Below are 19,658 nucleotides of genomic sequence, written 5' to 3' on the forward strand. Positions count from 1 at the left end.
GCCTCTTAAAGCAAGGCATATTAAAGAATCTGGGATTTTTTTTTTTTAAGATTTTTATTTATTGACAGACAGAGATCACAAGTAGGCAGAGAGGCAGGCAGAGAGAGAGGGGGAAGCAGGCTCCCCGCTGAGCAGAATGCCCGATGCGATGCGGGGCTCCATCCCAGAACCCTGGGATCACGACCCTAGCAGAAGGCAGAGGCCCAACCCACTGAGCCACCCAGGCGCCCCTCTGGGATTGTATTTTAAAACCATCACAGTAATTAGTGTATTTTGGAACAGATATTTTGCAAATATCTTGTTCTTCCTTAAAGTTATACCTACTGATTTTAGTTAGCATCCATCGATGGATCTTGCCTGTAGAATTATTAATGTGATGATCTAATGATGATTTTTTTAAGGATTTATTTATTTGACAAAGAGAGAGAGCACAGAAGAGGGGAGGAGCAGAGGGAGAGGGCCTCCTGGATGAGCTGGGGAGCCCAATGGGGGCCTCAAACCCAGGACCCTGGGATCATGAGCTGAGTGGAAGGCAGACCCCTAACCGACTGAGCCACCCAGCCGCCCCTAATGGTGATTTTCTATTTCACCTATTCCTTCTACTTTTTTTTAAAAGATTTTATTTATTTATTTGACAGAGAGAGATCACAAGTAGGCAGAGAGGCAGGCAGAAGAGAGAGAGGGAAGCAGGCTCCCCGCTGAGCAGAGAGCCCGATGTGGGACTCGATCCCAGGACCCTGAGATCATGACCAGAGCCCGGCTCAACCACTGAGCCACCCAGGCGCCCTCCTTCTACATTTATTAACTGGAATTCTTTAAAGGGTGCTCGCTTCGGCAGCACATATACTAAAATTGGAATTCTTTAAAGGAAACTTGTCCCTTCTCCACCAGTGAGTTATTTATTCAGTCATTTATTTGTGTCTGTACGGACTTACATAGATTTATTTTATAATTTGTGTTATAATCTAATATCATTGTTATTTACTACATTGCTCAAATTGTTTCAGCCTTGGCTATTAGGACATCTTTGATTTGGTTCCTGCATCCTTTTGCTATCCATCCCACAGCTTGATTTTTAGCCCTAATTTTCTAGAAATTCAAGTTGCTCCAGGTTTATCTTGCATTAGATAATCCAGCCCTAGAATTAGTCATTTTCCCAAGGAACCCTTGTTCTTTTTATTGAAGAATGGTATTCAGAAACCAACATCTGGATGTTAGGTATGCTCATTGTTAACATTGTGCCCCTTCTTTTGGGACTTCTTAGCAGACAAAACTAGCAAATATATGTATGTATATTTACTCACATATACACACCATTTATCTCTATATTATTTGTATGTCTATATATATAATACAGATATATAATATATAATTATAATATAATTATAAATATATTATATTTTATATATTAACAAGGTTTTATATGTTATATAAACTTATACAGATATATAATAAGTATATATATATTATACAGATATCTGTGGTTTATGGATCTATATAGAGTGACATCTATCTATATAAATCTGTCACATATAGTCTCTAATACTATGTGTATATGTATATAAAACAATCAGGAGGGGCGCCTGGGTGGCTTAGTGGGTTAAGCCTCTGCCTTCGGCTCAGGTGATGATCTCAGGGTCCTGGGATCGAGCCCAACATCGGGCTCTCTGCTCAGCAGGGAGACTGCCTCCCCCTCTCTCTCTGCCTGCCTCTCTGCCTACTTGTGATCTCTTTGTCAAATAAATAAAATATTAAAAAAAGAAAACAAGCATAAGCTCTTACTGGTATATCCAACTCAAATCCAATCCCACAAGGCTTATTCTAGCCTTTCTCCCCAACTACCACCTCTTTCTCTGACTGTAAGAAACTTATGTCCCATTAGCTATTGTTTATCTACTTATTTATTCAAAACTAATACATATGTTAAATCATTTCAGAATTGTTTACTTGTAACAAATTTACCAACTCTAATATCTATATATGATTCCTTTTTTTTTTAATGTATGGTTCATTTTGTCTATAGCCTTACTGTATCCAGTCAAAAGATTGTTTTCCAAATTTACTTATTTTAGTTTTTCCCCCCACTCCCACTACCTTTTTCATATATATTTGTAATACAGTTACATTCATATGTGACATCCTGGGACTGATGATTTTTTTTGTTTGGACACAATGAAGTTTAGTCTCCGTAGAGGTCTATGGATTTTGATAATGGCATAGTCATGTACTCACCAACCTATCATACAGAACAGTTCCATGGCACTAAAAATCCCTGTGTGCTGTCTTTTTACAGTCAACCATTCCTTGTTTTCTAATCATTCCCCCAGACAATCACTGGTGTTTCCTTTCCCTATCATTTTGCCTCTTCCAAAATGTCAAGCCTAGGTCAGGAGCCCCAGTTTCCACAGTATTATGAGTTTCCCCTGTCTTGGCATTAAACTTTCTGTATTCACACTTCTCACCCTTCTATGTCCTTGTGAAGCAGTATATCCCAAATTGTCTCAAGCAGATGTTGAGTGAGTAATGTCACTAGAATGTGAGCCCCAGAAGGATAGGGATGTCTCTGTTGTGTTTGAAGTTGTGTCATTGGTGTCTAGAACAGTGCTTGGCATATAGCTGACACCAGTAAATATTTGCTGAATGAATGAATAAGTGAAGATTCATATTTGTGTACCAGCCTCCCAGATACTTCATATGACCCTCACTTCCTGCTGTTCCCTGAGTAAATCAGGGCTATGCTCTGTAACTAACAAAGTATGATGGAGATGACCAAAGCTAGCTTGTAAAGTTTCCACCTTGGCTTCTTGGATGGCTAATGCTAGGGTAAGCCAGCTGCCGTGTCATGAGAACTCTCCAGCAGCCCAGTGGAGAGGCCCACGAAATGAACGGAGACCTTCTACCAATAGCCACCATCAACTTTCCAGCCTAACTGAACAATCTCAAAAATGCATTCTCTGATTCCAGCAAAGCTTTGAGATGACTGCAGCCTCAGGAAAGAGTCCAAGCCAAATTGCTCAGCCAAATCACTGATCCTTGGAAACAGTGAAAGATAACTTTTTATTGTTGTTTTAGACCACTAAGTTTTGGAATAATATGGTATCTCAGAACAGATAACTAATTGTGTATTGTCCTAAATAAAAGAACTTCAAGACAAACTGCATTTAGGAAACATTGGATTATATAGGTAAAAGGATTTATTTACTGGAGGAATCTTCAGAGCTTTTAATATGCTAACTGCTCATTGAGAATGCCCATTCTCATTTAACTGTTAACTCCTTGTTCATCTTGTTACCTTTCCAGTTTGGAGATGTCCGTTGTAAATAAACCTACAATCTCCCAGCATCCCAAGTAAAATGGAGATTGTCCAAAAACAGCAGGAAAAGGAGAATCTCCTGAGGATTGAGAGAGTTGGCCTTAAAATTCCTATTCGTCACTACTTCAAGTAGCTACTTCAAAATCACCTTTCATTTGGGAATTTCATGCCTCATGGCTGCATCCACCCAGCCAGCATCAAAAGCCACTGCTCTCCCATGCACTGTTTGGGTCCAAACATGGGCACCCTTGCTTAACTTGCCATAACACAACTGAGATCAGAAAGATGGACAAAACTTTATGTGAAATTCAGTGTGGTAGATTGAATTGGGTCACCAAAAGAGATATGTTCCAGTCCCAACCTCTGGTACTTTTGAATATGACCTTATTTGGAAATAGGGTCTTTGCAGATGTATTCAAGTTAAGATATAGTCAAACTGGATGAGGGTAGGCTCTAAATTCAGTGACTGGTGTCTTTCTAAGAGAAATTTGTACATAGAGACACAGAGGAGACACAAGGAAGAATTACATGTAATAATAGAGGCAGAGACTGGAATGATGTTTCTGCAAGCCAAGGAACACCAGAGATTGCCAACAACCAGGAGAAGTTGGAGAAGAGACTAGAACAGATCCTCCCTCAGAGCCTCCAGAAGGAACCAACTCTGCCAATAACTTGATTTCAGACTTCTGGCCTCCTGAATTATGAGAGAAAAATGTCTATTGTTTTAAGCCACCTAGTTCATGGTGCTTTGTTATGGCAGCCCAAGGAAACTAAGACATTTGAAAAGGGCTAAAAAGGAAGGGCACCCGGCAGGCTCAGTAGGAAGAGGGTGTGACTCTTGATCTCGGGGTTAAAAGTTCGAGCCCCATGTTCGGTATAGAGATTTACTTACATATATACATACATAAATATTGAAAGAAAGAAAGAAAGTAAGTTAGTTAGTTAAAAAAAAGAGAGCTACTGCCCAAAAAAAAAAGAGAGCTGGGGCACCTGGGTGGCTCAGTCATTAAGTGTCTGCCTTTGGCTCAGGTCATGATCCCAGGGTCCTGGGATAGAGCCCTACATTGGGCTCCCTCCTCATCGGGAAGCCTGCTTCTCCATCTCCCAATCCCCCTGCTTGTGTTTCCTCTCTCACTGTGTCTCTCTCTGTCAAATAAATGAATAAAATCTTAAAAAAAAAAAAAAGCGCTAAAAAGAATTACTCAGAGGAACATAAAATGTCATGTTACCTACACATGGAACGATCATCTTGCCCAACCTTGGCCCCCCGACTTACTGCCCTGCCAGGATCCTGACCCACTGTGGTAGAGGACGCTTGGACGCACTCAGGTCTAACTAGACCCCTCAGGGTTCAGGTCTAAGAGAGAAAAATAGAACAATGATCCTTCCAATGCTACACAAGGTCTGATGATAAATCCACATTTCCTGACCCTGGACTCTCTTCATCCAGGATAAATGACATTGTGAATATCCATTTCTTTCAGGGAATGTCTTGTCCACACCCCTCCCCCACCCCTCAAAGGGATGGGTTCAATAGATTCTTTCAAAACATAGTCATCTACCGTTACTAGAAGAGATACACAAATAGTGGGAAGAGAAGTTTCAGTGAGCTTTCTGAAAGATCCCGAAGCCCCCGTACTTCCCCACCATTACACATTGTTCTGTAACTGCCTATTATAAACTCTTGAGTTCCATGAGAGAAGGAACCATGTTTGTCTCACTTAGAGTTCTATCCCCCCAATAGCTCTCCCACAGGCTGCTGCATAGTAGGACAGTGAAAAACATTTAGAGATGAGGCAGCTAGCGCCCATTTAGGTCTGGGACATTCTAGAGATCACACAAAGAGTTGATGGTTGAGTTGGTGTCCAAGCCCAGGAACTTTTTTATTTCCCGACCTCCCACTTTATTTGAACCTATTTAGCTAAGCTGATCAGTAGGTAAAGCCCAAACTTCTCTTGCCTAAACTACTGCAAAACTGTTTCTGATCTCCCTACCACTATTTCTCCCTACAGTTTCTAAATCTTAAATCACGCATGTGCAAGTCCACACCTGTAGACCCTCTAACCAAATCTTTGGTCCTTTGCATGACTGATTAAAGCAGCTCAAGTCTGATTCCTTCCCAGGGTGTGGGACCTCCTGTTTTACCCTGACCTCATGTTTTAACCCTCAGTCAAGACCCCCTCTCATATCTCTTTTGTTTGTCCAGAAAATCCCCCTTTCTCCTTCAAGACTGAGCTCAAAATCACCTGCCTTTGTAAAATGTTCTTTAACTCTCCTTCTCAAGCTTAGCTCCCAGTGTTTCCATAGCAACAGACCATTTCTGCCTCTTGGGCAGCTCACATAAAATCACCTCAGCCTTGTCTCCAGGGAGGAAGGTCTCCCTACTAGTGACTGGTTTATCTACGGCAAGGCCCCAGTGTGATGCCCATGGCCCTTGTGCCTAGCACGGGGCTTGGCACAGAGTAGGGGCCCCGGGGGGCTTTGTGGGGAGTTGGCCAAGTGAGCAATGAGACACTGTGGCCACTAAAACTAGCTTCCAAAAAAGCAGCCATACCTCTTCACCCTTCCCACGTCTGGAATTTCCAGGAAGTGCCATTTTTTCTGCAACCTTCTTCAAGACAACCGAGATTACCCAAGCAGCAAGACAGAGCCAGGTGAGGGGAGAGATGGGTTGCAAAGTCAAGAATGTGTGTGCCCTTCCCCTCTCTTAAGAACACCTTTCCGGGTGAGCCTCACCCAGGACAGCCCAGGCAAGAGCTATGAGAAGGGGGCAGGGAGCCATTTTATTAGAGTCTGGAGTGGGAAGGAGCACACAAATGACTCTAGCCCTCAAGCATTCTTGTGTTAAATGATTACCTAGGGAACTCTTTTTTTTTTTTTTTTAAGATTTTATTTATTTATTTGACAGAGAGAGAGAGAGAGATCACAATTAGGCAGAGAGAGAGGAAGAAGCAGGCTCCCTGCAGAGCAGAGAGACTGATGCAGGGCTGATCCCAGGACCCTGAGATCATGACCTGAGCCGACAGCAGAGGCTTAACCCACTGAGACACCCAAGTGCCCCTAGGGCACTCTTTAAAATGCAGGTACCAGTGCACCAAAGTGGCTCAATCCCTTAAGCATCTGACTTGATTTCAGCTCAGGCCATGATCTCCGCATCATGGAGTCAGCCCAGAGTCAGGCTCTATGCTCAGCGTAGAATCTGTGTGTACCTATCCCTCTGCTTCTCTATCTCTCTCTCTCAAATAAATAAATATATAAATAAAATGTTTTTTTAAAATGCAGATACCTGTGTCCTGCCCCCAGAGACTATAATTGAGTAGGTCAAGGGTTGCCTAACAATTTACATTAAAAACTAAAACAGAGGCACCTGGTTGGCTCAGTCATAGCTTGCAACTCTTGATCTCGGGGTTGTGGGTTTGAGCCCCACCTTAGGTGTAGAGATTACTTAAAAATAAAATCTTTAGGGGCTCCTGGGTAGCACAGTAGTAAAGTGTCGGCCTTGGGCTTGGGTCGTAATCTGAGGGTCCTAGGATCAGAGCCCTGCATTGGACTACCGGCAGGGTAGTCATCTCCCTCTTCTTCCTCTCCCTCTGCTGATCCCCCTGTTGTGCTCTCTCACGAATGTTCTCTCTCTCTCCCAAATAAATAAAAATAAAATTTTAAAAAATAAATAAAATAAAATCTTTAAAAAACAAAACAAACTCTCCCCAGTGATTCAAATGCAAGAAATCTCAGACCACACTTTGAGAAATCATGGCCAAGAAAGTCTTTTCCGGCACCAGCTGAAGATCTGGCCTCCTTCTCTCTCTCTCTCTCTCAAATCCAACCTCAGGGACCTAGATGCCTGTAGGGATCCTGGGAAGAACAATGACCTTGAGGTCAGGATTCCAATAGGAAAAGGCATTAAGCCTATAAAGTGTGGGCCCAGAGGGCAGAACAGGCCTAGCACAGCAAGTCACAGGGGGGTGGATGTCAGCCAGCCCTCGCAGGAAGACTCATGGCCGATCTATTGGATCCCTCCCAGCTTAAGGCCTGCTCTCTAGAGGGAATTCTCCCACCATCCTTGGATAACTCTAAATTCCCTGGCATGGCTACAAGGCCCCTCAAAATCCAGCCCCTGCTCACTTCCCCAGTCCTTCAGAGTCCCCCATTTCCAGAACTTAGCCTGCACCGCACCCCCACCAGACAGAACCTCTCCGCTCCTCCAGGAATGCCAAGCCTTCAACCTGTTAGTCCTCCTTCCTCCAGGATTGGGCCCATTCTGCTAGCTTGGCCTAACCTGCCCATCCCTTAATTTCATCATCCTGAAATTAACCCCTTAAACCCACAGCTGGATGACGTGTTCCTGATCTCTGCTCCTTTTATACCCCGTCTTAAAATTATTCGCTGCCTACCTCCGCCCTCAAGACCTGACATACTATCTGTACAAGAAATATTTACGGGGGGGGGGTAGGGCGGGGGCACCTGGGTGGCTCAGTGGGTTAAAGCCTCTACCTTCGGCTTGGGTCATGATCCCGGGATCCTGGGATTGAGCCCCACATCGGGCTCTCTGCTCTGCGGGGAGCCTGCCTCCCCCTCTCTCTCTCTGCCTGCCTCTCTGCCTACTTGTGATCTCTGTCTGTCAAATAAATGAATAAAACCTTAAAAAAATAAAAATAATAGGGGCGCCTGGGTGGCTCAGTGGGTTAAGCCTCTGCCTTCGGCTCGGGTCATGATCCCAGGGTCCTGGGATCGAGCCCCTCATCAGGCTCTCTGCTCTGCAGGGAGCCTGCTTCCTCCTCTCTCTCTGCCTGCCTCTCTGCCTACTTGTGATCTCTGTCAGATAAATAAAGAAAAAAATCTTTAAAAAAAAATAAATAAATAAAAATAATAAAATAAAATAAAAAGTACCCAAAGCCCAGTGAGCTGATCATTTGATGTCCGTTTGGTTCACAGATATTTGTATTCATGAAGACAAAGGAAATTGATTTCAGTGCAGCAACCCAGATGGAAGGGGGTGGGAAGAAGGTATCACCCTGGTTTTCCAATCCTCCAATCCAGCTTCTGTCACACCTGCCCCTGAAAAAATAGGTATTTGACCCCCTGGGCATAGAGAGGCCCCAGCAGCCTTAGATGCAGCATATTCCTCAAGTACTAATTCCCTGAATATCTTTTGAGTATGGCCCCCTGCAGCCAGTCCTCACCAACTCAGCCTGGTAGTACTCGGTGCCTACTGTTTACCAGGCTCCAAGTGAGCAGGGCAGACAAGGTTTGAGTCTCCCCAGCCCACTGGTTGGTCCCAGGGCCTGTGAACTGGGGTAAGCCAGATTTCCAAGCCTGGCCTGTCAGTGGTGACAAGTGGGTATACCCTCAAGGTAGGCCAGAAGGTCATACAATACCCTGAACCATGGCGAGTGGTGGTCAGAAACATTAGGGAGCTATTTGGCTTCCTAGTCCACCTCCTAATCACAGATCTTTCCAGAACGTCTTCACGGTCCCCAGCGGTGGGAGAATCCAGTGTAGATGGATCCATGCCAGCCCTCCCTCATCCCCAACCCTACTCTAGGGAGATAAGCCTTCGGTGGGGCTTGAGCCCCATGGGTGAGGGTATCTGAAGAGGGGCTGGGAGCAGGAAGCCCAGGAGTGTTTTCAACCTGCTAGTTGATTAGCTGTCTAACCTTAGGCAAGCCCCTTTCCCCTCTCTGAGTCAAGATTCCTCCTTTATAAATGGGGGAAAGGGACTAGTCTACTGTTTTGTAACCTTGACTATGAATCAGAATGATCTGAGCAGCAGCAAGAGAAAGGAACTTGAAAACACACGTGCCTGGACCCCATCCCAAAGCTCCCAAAGAATCTGAATTCCCATGGAGGAGAGGCCTCTTCCAGCCCTGGCCCCCTACCTCACCCTAGCTGGAGAGCCTCTGGAGTCCCTCCAAACCTTCCCCAGCACCCCTCCACTGAGAAACTCTTTGGGATACAACCTATAAGCCTCGTTGGACCAGGGCTAGAGTAAGCTGCCCCATCTTTCTCTAAAGACTTCTGGAGCCTGAAGCACTAGTCAGTGAGCAGTTTATTATCCATCAATTTGTCCCCAGCCTCCCAGCACCGTGGCTTGTACACAACGAGACACAGCCTTCACTCCAGTCTGTCCTCACTCCTGGCCTCGGGCCCCACTCCCATCTTAGCCCTCCAAGGCAGCACCAGGCCCAAGGGCCACACCTCAGCGAGGGGCAGGGGAGAGGAAGCATATCAAGCTGGAGAAAGAGGAGCCAGGTCGGCCCAAGCTTCTGAAACCACCAACCCGGGATGAAGGGAAAGTGGGCGAGGCTGGGCAGGGCTGGGGTTTGCCAGGCGAAGCTTCAGGCAGGAGGCTCTTCTCCGGGAGGTGCAGGGAAGCCACTCAGGTCTCGGCCAATGATTTCACTCACTGTAAAGGAGGGGCAGTTGAAAGACTGGGCTAGGAACTAGTCCCCTCCTTCTCCAGAGACCCCCAATCCATTCCAGGCAGGCCTCAGTCTACGATGCCTCTAGGCTCCTCCTCCACTGGCTTCTCTTCCACTGGGCCTCAGTTTCCCCAATGTGTCTGGATACCTGGTCCCAATCCAATCTCGCTCAGTTCCATCCATGTGGGCTCCCAGGCCCCCATCCCAGCCCTGTCCTGCTGGCTTGGCCTGCAATGTCAGGGCAAGTGCAGTCAGCAGTGCTGCGGGTGAGGGTAGCCAGTGGGAGGAAGGAGATGCAAAATACCAAGGCTTGTCACCACCAACCCTGACCACAGTCACCATGTGGAGGGGAAAGCTGAGGCAATATGCTCCGGCGGGACCTCTGAGAGCCCCTACCCCTCTCTGAAATACAGTGCCTGAGTCCGCAGATGGAGGGAGCTAGGCTGCATGACTTTTAAAGTGCTTCTAGCCCCGAGACTGATCTGGGGCAGAGAGCCAAGGCAGAAGGGCCGGGGCCGGTACTCCATGCACCCATTGGAACTAAGTGGAACTGGATTCAGGTGGCCCCATGCACCAAGCATGTGCCTCCTGAGATCCTCTGACTGGCCCCAAGGGACCAAGGATGCCCAGTCACAGAAGCCAAACTCCAGCCCTCAGCAAACATGCAGAGCAACCTCTTACACACACTCACACTCACAGCCCCCAGGCGCACACCCACCTTCCTCCAGCGTGATACCCTGGATAGGGACACTGTCTCGGAAGCCGCTGCCGTAGCCACCCCTGGATTTCTCCTGCTCCGGAGCCCCCTCCCCAGGGCCATAGCTCGGCCCTACCTCATTGTATCCCTCGTTTGGTGTGGGGGGAATGCCACTCTGGGGAGGGAAGGGGCCTTCAAGCGGTGGGGATGAAGGCAGTGGAGGCCGAAAGGGGGCTGGAGGAGGGAATGGCAGCCCCAAGGGAAATGGGGAGCCCCGTCCTCCATAGGGGTCACTAGGGAAGGGCCGGGGAAGGAAGGAGACTGGAGGGGGGCGGGCACAACCTGTGGCACCCCCGGTCTCAGGGAACATCCGCAGGCCAGGTCTGTAGGATGGTGGGGGCCCCGTCTGGGGGTACAGAGGGGGTGTGCCATAGCTGAAGCCTTCTGACAGGTAAGGAGTTTCATAAGCAGGGTCTTCGTGGGGATAGGAAGGGTAAGGGGGCCTGGGTGGTGAGAAGTCCATGTCAGTGCCAAAGGGGGGGCCAGGTGCTGAAGGGAAGCCACGGAGAGATGAGTCCGGTAAGGGCTCCTCCTTGAAGATCACTGGGCAGAAGGGACAGCAGGAGAACACGCTGGTGAGAGGGCGGGCTGTCTCCCCACCGCACAGCCTCCAGCCACCTCTCCATCTCCAGGCTTCAGCCACCCTTGGCCCCCAACCATGGGGGCACTGCAGCCCTCTGCCCCACCCCCGCTCCCCGTATCCCCACACCCCCACCATGGGCTGTCCTCGAGCGTACCAGGCAGAAACTTGAAAGTCTGGGTAGGACTGCGCTTTCTCCGCCCATTGGAGACATAAAAGTAGACCTGGACTGGCCGGGACACCCGCTTGTTGCTGTACTCAGGGACAGTCAGGGTCAGCGTCACCTGGAGAAGAGCACAGGATGAGGCAGTCAGCCCTCGGGGATTTATTTATTTATTTATTAGCCCTCAGGGATTTAGACTCAGCCCATCCCTCCCAGGGACCCAAGCTCCACCTCCTGGTTTGTTCATTTGCTTCACAGCAAAGTTCATTCCCTAGAGATGAACCTGCTTCCATGGCAGGCAGACCGCCTCCTCCAGAAAAGAAAAGGTAGCTTCTGGACTCCATTCCATGGGGAAGAGACAGAGCTGTGAATTTCCTGACCTCTCCCACCACCCGCCCAGGGCACGTGCCCGAGTGACACTGGTACCTCGTTGCTCTGCAGCCGGTTCACTGTGGCCTCCTCCTCCCACTGCAGCTTTCCATCTGTGCAGGAGGAACAGAGAGCTCCAGCCCAACTCCAGGGGCCCTGTACCCTGCCCCATGCCATTTCCCCTTCTGCTACAGCTGAGGTCAGACTCAGAAGTCCCCTATGGGGCCTGGCTCAGAGAAGAGCCCACTGAGCGTTTATTCAATTGGATGGAAGAGGCAGCAAACTGAAACCAAGAGAAATGGCAGGGCCAGCCCAGGAATCAGACAGAGTTCATGTCAGAGGCATGAACCCTCCCATCCAGCTCCAAACATCCCCTCCCATCATAGTATTGGGAGGAAGTTCAAGGGTAGGAAAGGGTCCTCGCTTGCAGGAAGTCAATGAGACCCAATCTCAAGACTCAGAACCTCTGCACCTGCTTTGACATGGTCTCAGGGTGCTAAATTTGAGTGTAGGAGCTGGGGATCTCGATAGGCAGGGTTAGGGGAGGTGGTGGTTTTACCTGGACCCCTTGGTCTCCCCTTCTCCAGCCCTGCAGCTGACCTGAGGCCCCTCACAAGCTTTGCAGTCACAGTTGTGCTACCAAGCCCATAACTCAGGGGGTTTCAGGAGCTGTGATGGTCTAAATCCCTTCTCCCCTTCTCCTCTATAGCCTATCCACGTGGGAGTAAATGATATCAAAGCTGACTCCTCTTTAATAAAATGAATGTGGATTTCCTACATTTGTTCATCATCTTGAGCATTTTATTTTATTTTTTTAGATTTTATTTTTAAGTAATCTCCACTCCCAATATGGGGCTAGAATTCACAACCCCGACACCAAGAGTCTCATGCTCTGCTAACTGAGCCAGCCAGGGACCACCCCCACCTCCTTTGAGCATTTGAGATTGCTGTCACACCGATCTCCCCTCGGGAAGCAGACAGGACAGTAGGGAGGGCAATGTAACTGTTCCCGTTTACGGAGAGGGAAACGGAGGCTCAACTTGCTAGTTGAGTGATAGCACCCGAGATCATTCATCCGCCGGTTCCAAACTCTTCCTGCCTGCCCCCCGCTCCCGTGGATGCTCACCAGGGCCCCTCTCGATGAACACCACCTTGGAGTCTGGCAGGAAGTTGGAGCCAGTGAGCACTAGTTCCTCTCCTCCTCTCACGGAGCAGGCACTGGGGCTGTAGGCCTCTACCTGGGGCAGCTCCTGGGCTGAGCGCTGGGCTGCAGAGCAGGGCAGGAGAGAAGCTGGCGGGGCTGCACCCAAGAGGACGGCCTCCTTGCCCCCACCCTCCTTGGAATCACTGCCACAGGACCCCGGAGGAGTCCTCCTCAGCAGCAGACACACAGTAAACCAACGGTATCCCTGGGGTCATACAGACCAGGTAAGGAGCCTGGGCAGAGAGAGAGATGAACAAGGTCACCAAAGGACAGAAAGTTACCCAGACAAGGACAGAGCAACACAGGGATACTCTAGGCCAGGCCAGACAGTCTGAGAACACTGCCCCACCCCCTCCATAAAAGAAATAAGTGCTGAGTCCTTTTCAGGGCTACCTGGGACAGACAGGACACAGGACACGATGCAGAAGAGATGGGAAGCCAGACAGACATACAGAGAGGGAGCGGCAGGAGACACAGAGCTGGCACAGGGCCTCTTTGCTCACAGCACTCAATGGGCACTGATGCTGTCTGCACTGAGATGACCTTCCCACTGCCCTGGGGCACGTGCACCCGGAATACGAGCCGCACTCGCGTGTTCTTGCGCCCGATGTCCGTCTCCCCCTTCCGTAGTTCGATGTCTGAATTCCGGAGCTTCAGGATTCCAGCACAGTCAATGCTGAAGGCAGAGAATGGAAGGCAAGTCCCCCCCACCAGCCCAGGTGAACAGTGATGACCCCACAAGAAGGAAACCCCCACCCTTCATCCAAATCCCTGAATGATTTCCTCTGGGAGCCTGGGAGGGGGTGATTTTCTAATCAAAGGTGGTCTCTCCAAGGTGCCCTTAACCCCCAAAGTCCTCTTCTAGATCGTGAGAAGCCTGAAACCTCTCCTAGGGGTGATGTCTAGCTCTTCTGGGAAGAGGAAGACCTCATGGAAAAGGTCAGTCCTAAAGTCTGAAGACTGAGGGGAAGTGAAACGGGGACCTACTTGGCTGCCATGTTGTTCTCAGGAAGCAGGGTCATCTCCAACACTTTGGTACCACTGACGACAGCTTCATAGCTAGCTGTGGCCACCATCTTGCCCGTGATACGGTGCACCTGATAGAAGGCATGAGGCCGTAGGTTCCGTTCATCTGCAGTGCCAATGAACATCTGTAGGGTCAGTGGCTTCTCACTGTAGCCCAGGAGCTGGCAGAAGGAGAGAGCAGCCACCCAGTTGAAATCCCCACTGTCTCATCCTTCATCCATCCCTGGGTTTTCAGTTGACCCTGGGGATGAGGATGGTGAAAGATAAAGGATATCCTGGAAGGGACTCCCAGGGGGAATTGGGCATCAGCTGTGGAGAAAACGTGGCCTGGAGTTCACAGTGCTATTCTTGGAATAAGGCCCAAACTGGGTTGGGCAAAGGGGAAAATCTTCCAAGAGAGACTGGCCCAACTCAAGAGACAACCTAACTCCCAGTGAACTTTGGCCTCAGCCTCACCCCATCCCCCACATCTGGCACGCCACCATTTTCCAGAGTAGACATGAGACTGGTGTCCCATGGGAAGAGTGGAGCGGGGGTGGAGGGACAGAGAAGTAGAAAGTATATCCGGGTCCTTGAAGTGCACCCTTCCTCCTCTAACTCCTGCCCCTCCCCCAAGCTGCCTCCAGGGTCATTGCAGAGGGAGTGTGGGAAAGGGCAGTGCCATGGGTCGGCACAGCTGGAGCCCATCTGCAGGGATCTGGGACTGGAGGAGAGGAAGTCTATCAGGCCTGCCCTCTGCCCCTTACCTTGACTACAGGGTGACCACCAGGGGCAGCTTTGACAGCTCCTCGACTGCCCTCAGTCTCATAGTGGGCCCGGTGGTGGGCTCTGGGCTGCACCTCGATCCTCAGCTCCAGCTGCTCATACTGGCTGGGCAGCGGCCAGTCCAGCGGGGGTAGGGCAGAGGTCCTGGAGAGGAGAGAAGAGCACTGACCATCTGTAGCCTCAGACCCGTCAGGGAAGCACTAGGCCCAGCCCCCTGCGATGTGAGGGAGGAGGGGGTGTTGGGTGTGGGAGAAAGGAAATCACAGTAGAAATAAAACAGTTGGAAAGCCCAAAAGCAGGGGGAGATAGGAGACAACCCTCTCAGAACGCCTTGAGATGAGGGTGTGGAAGATGGCACCAGGCCTGAGACTCCTTTCTTTCCGGCTCTGAGCACAGGCTTTGGGGTGGCGAGGGTTCATTCACCAGGATACAGTGGTCAACCTAGACCTAATCCTAATCCCCAGACCTGGACAGGAAGAGTTAAGTAAAGAAATACCACTTCAAGGGGCACCTGGGTGGCTAGGTGGGTTAAAGCCTCTGCCTTCGGCTCAGGTCATGATCCCAGGGTACTGGGATCTAGCCCCGCATGGGGCTCTCTGATCAGCAGGAAGCCTGTTTCTCCCTCTCTCTGTCTGCCTGCCTCTCTGCCTACTTGTGATCTCTATCTGTCATATAAATAAATAAATAAATAAATCAATCTATCTTTAAAAAAAAAGAAAGAAAGAAAGACCACTTCGGACCAGAAAAGTCCTCAGAGGTTCACCCTTTGTTTTTCAAATAAAGAAATTGAGGCCCCAGGGAGTAGAATCCAGCAGGCCAAGCAAGACAGTGACTGCCAGAAGCCAGGACTGTTTCAAGCACCTGGACAGCTCAGTTCCAGAAAGCCAGGGGTTACAGATGGGCAATTTTCCTGTATTGAGCGGGAAGATATCCTCCAGGTGGTGGCTGGCAATGTCTGGAGACACTTTGAGTAGAGCCAACTAGGGAACAGGGTGCCACTAGTACCTAGCAGATAGAGGCCACGGATGCCATTAAGTCACCCTACAGTGCCCGCCACAGCCCCATACAACCCTGCTCTACAGAAGTCCAAGGCAACAGACGTTAAGATTTCTTTCCCCAGGAAACTTTTCTGGATGGAGCCAGCTCAATGAGACATCCCAAGATTCAGGATGATTGAAGCAGGCAGGGTTCTTTGAGAGTGAAAGGGGAGGAAGAACTCTAAGCACTGCTTGTTTTCATAGGAATTCTTTGACTTGCAAGCTGTTTTATTCAAATTAGCAGCTACGCTTTTAATCAGTAAGTCATGGCCCTAGAAATTAAGTGAGAGAAGAGAGACTTCCTGCTACCCAGCCCAGGGCTTAAATCCAGCCAGGCTCTGGCCCAATGCAGAGCTGGGGGCAGGGGACGTGTTAGAGGCCAGGCACTCCTTCTTTACCTAAGTGGTCCTCCTGGGAGGTAGGGAGGTTTTTCCTTATTGGTCCACAGGGAGGGATTGTCCTTTTGCAAATTATGTTTGGAGGGGGTGGGGTTTGGGTTTGGTTTGGCTTAGTTTAATTCTCCCCAAAATTGAGTAAGGTCGAAGATTCTCTTTTGAAATGCCAAGGGCACAGAACCAGGACCATCCTTCTAACCCATTCCTTGACCTTCTGCTCCCTCCGTGGGATGGCTGGAGACACAGGTGGAGCTAGCCACAATCCTCACCTGAAGATGGGGCTGTGTCCCCCAATCCGGGCCTTGGACCAAGCCAGGGGGGAAGGCACTGCCAGATAGTCCATGCCGGCCACCTCCTTTCGAGGCCCCCCGGGGGGCGCCGCAGTCTCCTCAGCCCCTGACTGCAGCTTCCCATTGCATGGGGCAGGCTCCTCAGACCGAGGCAGGGCCACCGCCTGCTCGCTGGAAGTCCGCCGGGTCTTCTGCGGGATGCTTTCCGCCGGCGGGGCTCCCACGTAGTCAAAAGGGCCAGGGGAGCCAGGGTCCCGGGCCAGAGGCAATGGTGGTGGCGGAGGTGGCTCGGGGCCCTCCTCCCCCAGGCTGCCGCGGCGGGACAGAGCTGGGGAGGCCGAAGATGGGGTTCCCGAGCTGGAATAGCGCCGCTTGCCACATGGAGAGGCCGGCCGTGGGGAGGCTGGGGTGGGCCCAGGAGCGCTGAGGAGTAGCCAGCTATCCTCTGGCCCCCGGCCTCCAGGGCTTGGACCATACAGGTTCCAGGGATCGTCGGGGGTCCATGGCCTGGGGGAGGCCCGGGGCGAGGGCAAGGGGGAGCCCAGGCCAAAGCGCGAGGCTGCCTCATTCAGCTCGGACTCCACCTCATCGCAGGCTGCGTACAGGGCTGCCTCATCTGAAGCGTCGGAGAAGAAGCTCCACGAGGACAGGCTGCTGCTGCCAGGGCTGGGGCTGAAGAAGGGACCCCCGCCCTGGCCCCCCGTCTCTCGGTAGCCCCCAAAGCCTTCTGGTGGTGGGTAATCCCTGGGGGAGCTGTCCCCCCAGGCATCGGGGTTGTCCTCCAGCGTGGCCGGTGGATCAGGGGTGGGAGAGATGGAAGTGATGCGGATGCTGGGGCATTCAAGAACACGACCTCCCCCAGTCCCCCCGGAAGCCCCTCCCGGGCCCCCCAGCCTCACTGACCGGGCGGGCTGGCTCTCCCAAGTGCCAGGTGAGGGGGCTGGGCGGGGTGGTGGCGAATGCATGCCAGGCCGAGGGGGTGGAGGCCGGGGAATGCCAATAGGGGCAGCGCCATAGGGAGGGGGCTCCCCCAGGGCCAGACGGCAGCATGGCGGGGCGTCCTCTGTGTCCAGTTCTGTCAAAATGGGAAGGGAGGGGGACAGAGAGAGGGATGCCACAGGAGATGGGGACAAAGAGAAGCAGGTGAGATGTCTGGGTTCCTTGAGCCGCCAGCCCTCCAAATCCTGTATGCCACCCCCTCCTCAGCATAAGCGGGGGGATCCCTGAGATGCCCTTAAGAGCCACAAAGACAAAAGCAAAGTTGGACCTCAGAAGGTGAAGTACATAGATCCAGACGTCCCAGGCCTTTTCGGAGAACCTGACACTCTTGAGCCCCTGGCCCTGGGACCTGGGGTACCAGACGGGGCGGGTCTTAAGGTGAGGGAGGCGACTGGAGAGGGGCTGGAGCTGGGCCTGGAGGCGTGTTTAGGGAGGCGCTGGGCTGGGCTGGGGGCGACTCACACATGAACCCAATTAGCAGCGGTTCCCAAACCCCGAAACGGTGCTGGCAGGAGCCCCAGTTGCCATCGCAACGGTGGCCAAGGGGTGGAGGGGCGCCGGGGCTGTGGCGACAAGGGGAGGTGGCTCCTCCTTCACTCCCCCCATCTGTGGGCGGGGGTGCAGCGAAGGGGATGCTGCGTGCGGGCCCCGGGCCCGGCTCCGGGGAGGGGAGCGCGGGCAGCGCCGATTCCGTGAGAGCGGCGGCCGCCGCCCCCGGCTCAGTCCCCGCCATCTGCCTCTCATTGCAGCCGGCGGGGGAGGGGGAGGAGCGCCCTGGCGGGGCCCGAGAGCTCCCCCAGCCCCCGGCGTCGGGTCCGCGGGCCCAGGGCCGGGTCAGCCAGCCACACGCTCCAGAGACCCTCCTCTACCCCATTCCCCTTCCCCTGGCGGCGCCCGGGACTCCCGGGGCCGCTCTTCCCGCCCGCCCCCCATCCCAGTGACAGACGGCCCAGCCGAGAGGCGGCGCGCAGCCAACGGCACCCCCACCCCCACCCCAGTCACGACCTAAAAAGGAGAAAGTGGTGCCGGGCCCCCAGCCTCACCTCCGCAGACCCCCGTGCCCCGCGACTCCCCGCCACCTCTAAGCCCCTCATCCTCCACCCCAGGCTCCCCGCCCTAAAATTCCCATACTCGGGATCTCCGGGCCCTTTCCCTCACTGACCCCGAGACCCCTTCCCAGCCCCGCACTAACCTTCCCCCGACCCCCCCGCGCCCAGCGGGGGGGTCTCCTTTTCCTCCCCGAACACCAGCTTAAATTCCAGCTCCTCATCCTCGCAGCTTGCGGCCCCCATGAAGCCGGCCAGAGCCCCCAGGTCCCGGTCTGGGTGGGAGGGGGGAGCTCAGGAGGCTGCCGTATCCTCACCCGTGGCTCCCTCCCTCCCCTTCTTTGAGACGCCCCCTCCTCCGCCGCTGCCTCCTCCCTCCGGACGCCCCCTCGTTATTATAGAAACTTTTCCAAACTTTTTTCCCCCAAACTTCTTCAAAGCGCCCCCCCCCAGCCTGTCCCTGATTGGCTGCCCGGGATGCTCCAGCTCCTCCTCCAGGGATGAGATGAGAAAACCACGCGCCCCTCGTCCTCCCCCACCCTCCCTCCCTCTGTCCTCTCTCCAGTCCCTCCCCCTCAAAAAAAAAAAGAACAAAACTGAATTGGAAAACTGTCCTTCAAGCGTGGTGCGACCTTACTAAAGCTTATTGGCCCTCACTCATGACAATCATACCCCGCAGGGAGCACTACCACCACACACACACCCCCAACTTAGTCTAAGTTGAGGGCTCCGGGTCCGAGCGCCTTAGGGCGGCTACATCCTGGGCCTATAGTGTGGAGAGCCCACGGAGATCCTTTCCTAAGTTCTGAAGAGTTGTGCGGTCAGCTACTCTCAAGGAAGGACACCTCTCCTCCCCTTTCCCTCCAAACCTTGAGGCCCAGGAGGCTCTGGGGTTCGGAGTAGCTACAGGCTGCTCTGAAAAGGAAAAGGTCATCGTTCCCTTGAAGCTGCCCTGCCTGGGCCTTCTGGAAGCCCTGCCGAGTCAGCCCTCTCAGGCACCGTCTCTCCCAAACCCTCAAAGGTGAAGAACGTTTAGGCGTTTGGGGGAACTGTTCAAAGGTCCATAGCCCCTGATTGGGCGGTGATCCAGGCCGGGCTTTACCGCTGCCCGAGTCCCAGCCACCCAGAGGGGCCATTAATTAGCCTCCCCGGGAAGTCGGCTCCCCCCTCCTCCCAGAACCGTAGTCTGGAATGACTCTCTGATCCGATAGCATCCCGCTCCGACTAGCCTGACAAATCCTAGCCAGGTTTTCTAGGAGCCCGAAGCCCGACGACCTTGTGGGCCCCAGGGT

General features: G+C 52.0%; 1 protein-coding gene across 5 annotated transcripts; it reads right to left on the reverse strand.

Annotated features, from left to right (window-relative positions):
• Positions 1–6,952: 6,952 nt before the first annotated feature.
• NFATC4 (nuclear factor of activated T cells 4) lies at positions 6,953–19,355 on the reverse strand. 5 transcript variants are annotated; one of them, XR_006381659.1, is made up of 12 exons: positions 18,513–18,905; positions 16,301–17,396; positions 14,581–14,743; positions 13,796–13,995; positions 13,312–13,484; positions 12,731–12,871; positions 11,662–11,717; positions 11,230–11,356; positions 10,454–11,035; positions 9,594–9,719; positions 8,204–8,371; positions 6,953–7,168 (listed from the first exon to the last, which is right to left on the reverse strand). XR_006381659.1 is itself a non-coding variant. In XM_044230767.1 (11 exons), the coding sequence occupies exons 2-11, from the start codon at positions 18,610–18,612 to the stop codon at positions 9,652–9,654; spliced, it is 2,706 nt and encodes a 901-aa protein (XP_044086702.1). In that variant the 5' UTR covers positions 18,613–18,641; positions 19,236–19,355; the 3' UTR covers positions 9,345–9,651. The 5 variants fall into 5 exon arrangements, 3 of the variants coding, with proteins under 3 accessions (XP_044086702.1, XP_044086704.1, XP_044086703.1); XR_006381658.1 differs by lacking the exon at positions 6,953–7,168 and having other exon boundaries at positions 8,145–8,371; XM_044230767.1 differs by lacking the exons at positions 6,953–7,168; positions 8,204–8,371 and adding an exon at positions 19,236–19,355 and having other exon boundaries at positions 9,345–9,719; positions 18,513–18,641.
• Positions 19,356–19,658: the final 303 nt, after the last annotated feature.

The sequence above is a fragment of the Neovison vison genome, chromosome 13 (genome assembly GCF_020171115.1).
Source record: "Neovison vison isolate M4711 chromosome 13, ASM_NN_V1, whole genome shotgun sequence".
NCBI lineage: Eukaryota > Metazoa > Chordata > Mammalia > Carnivora > Mustelidae > Neogale > Neogale vison.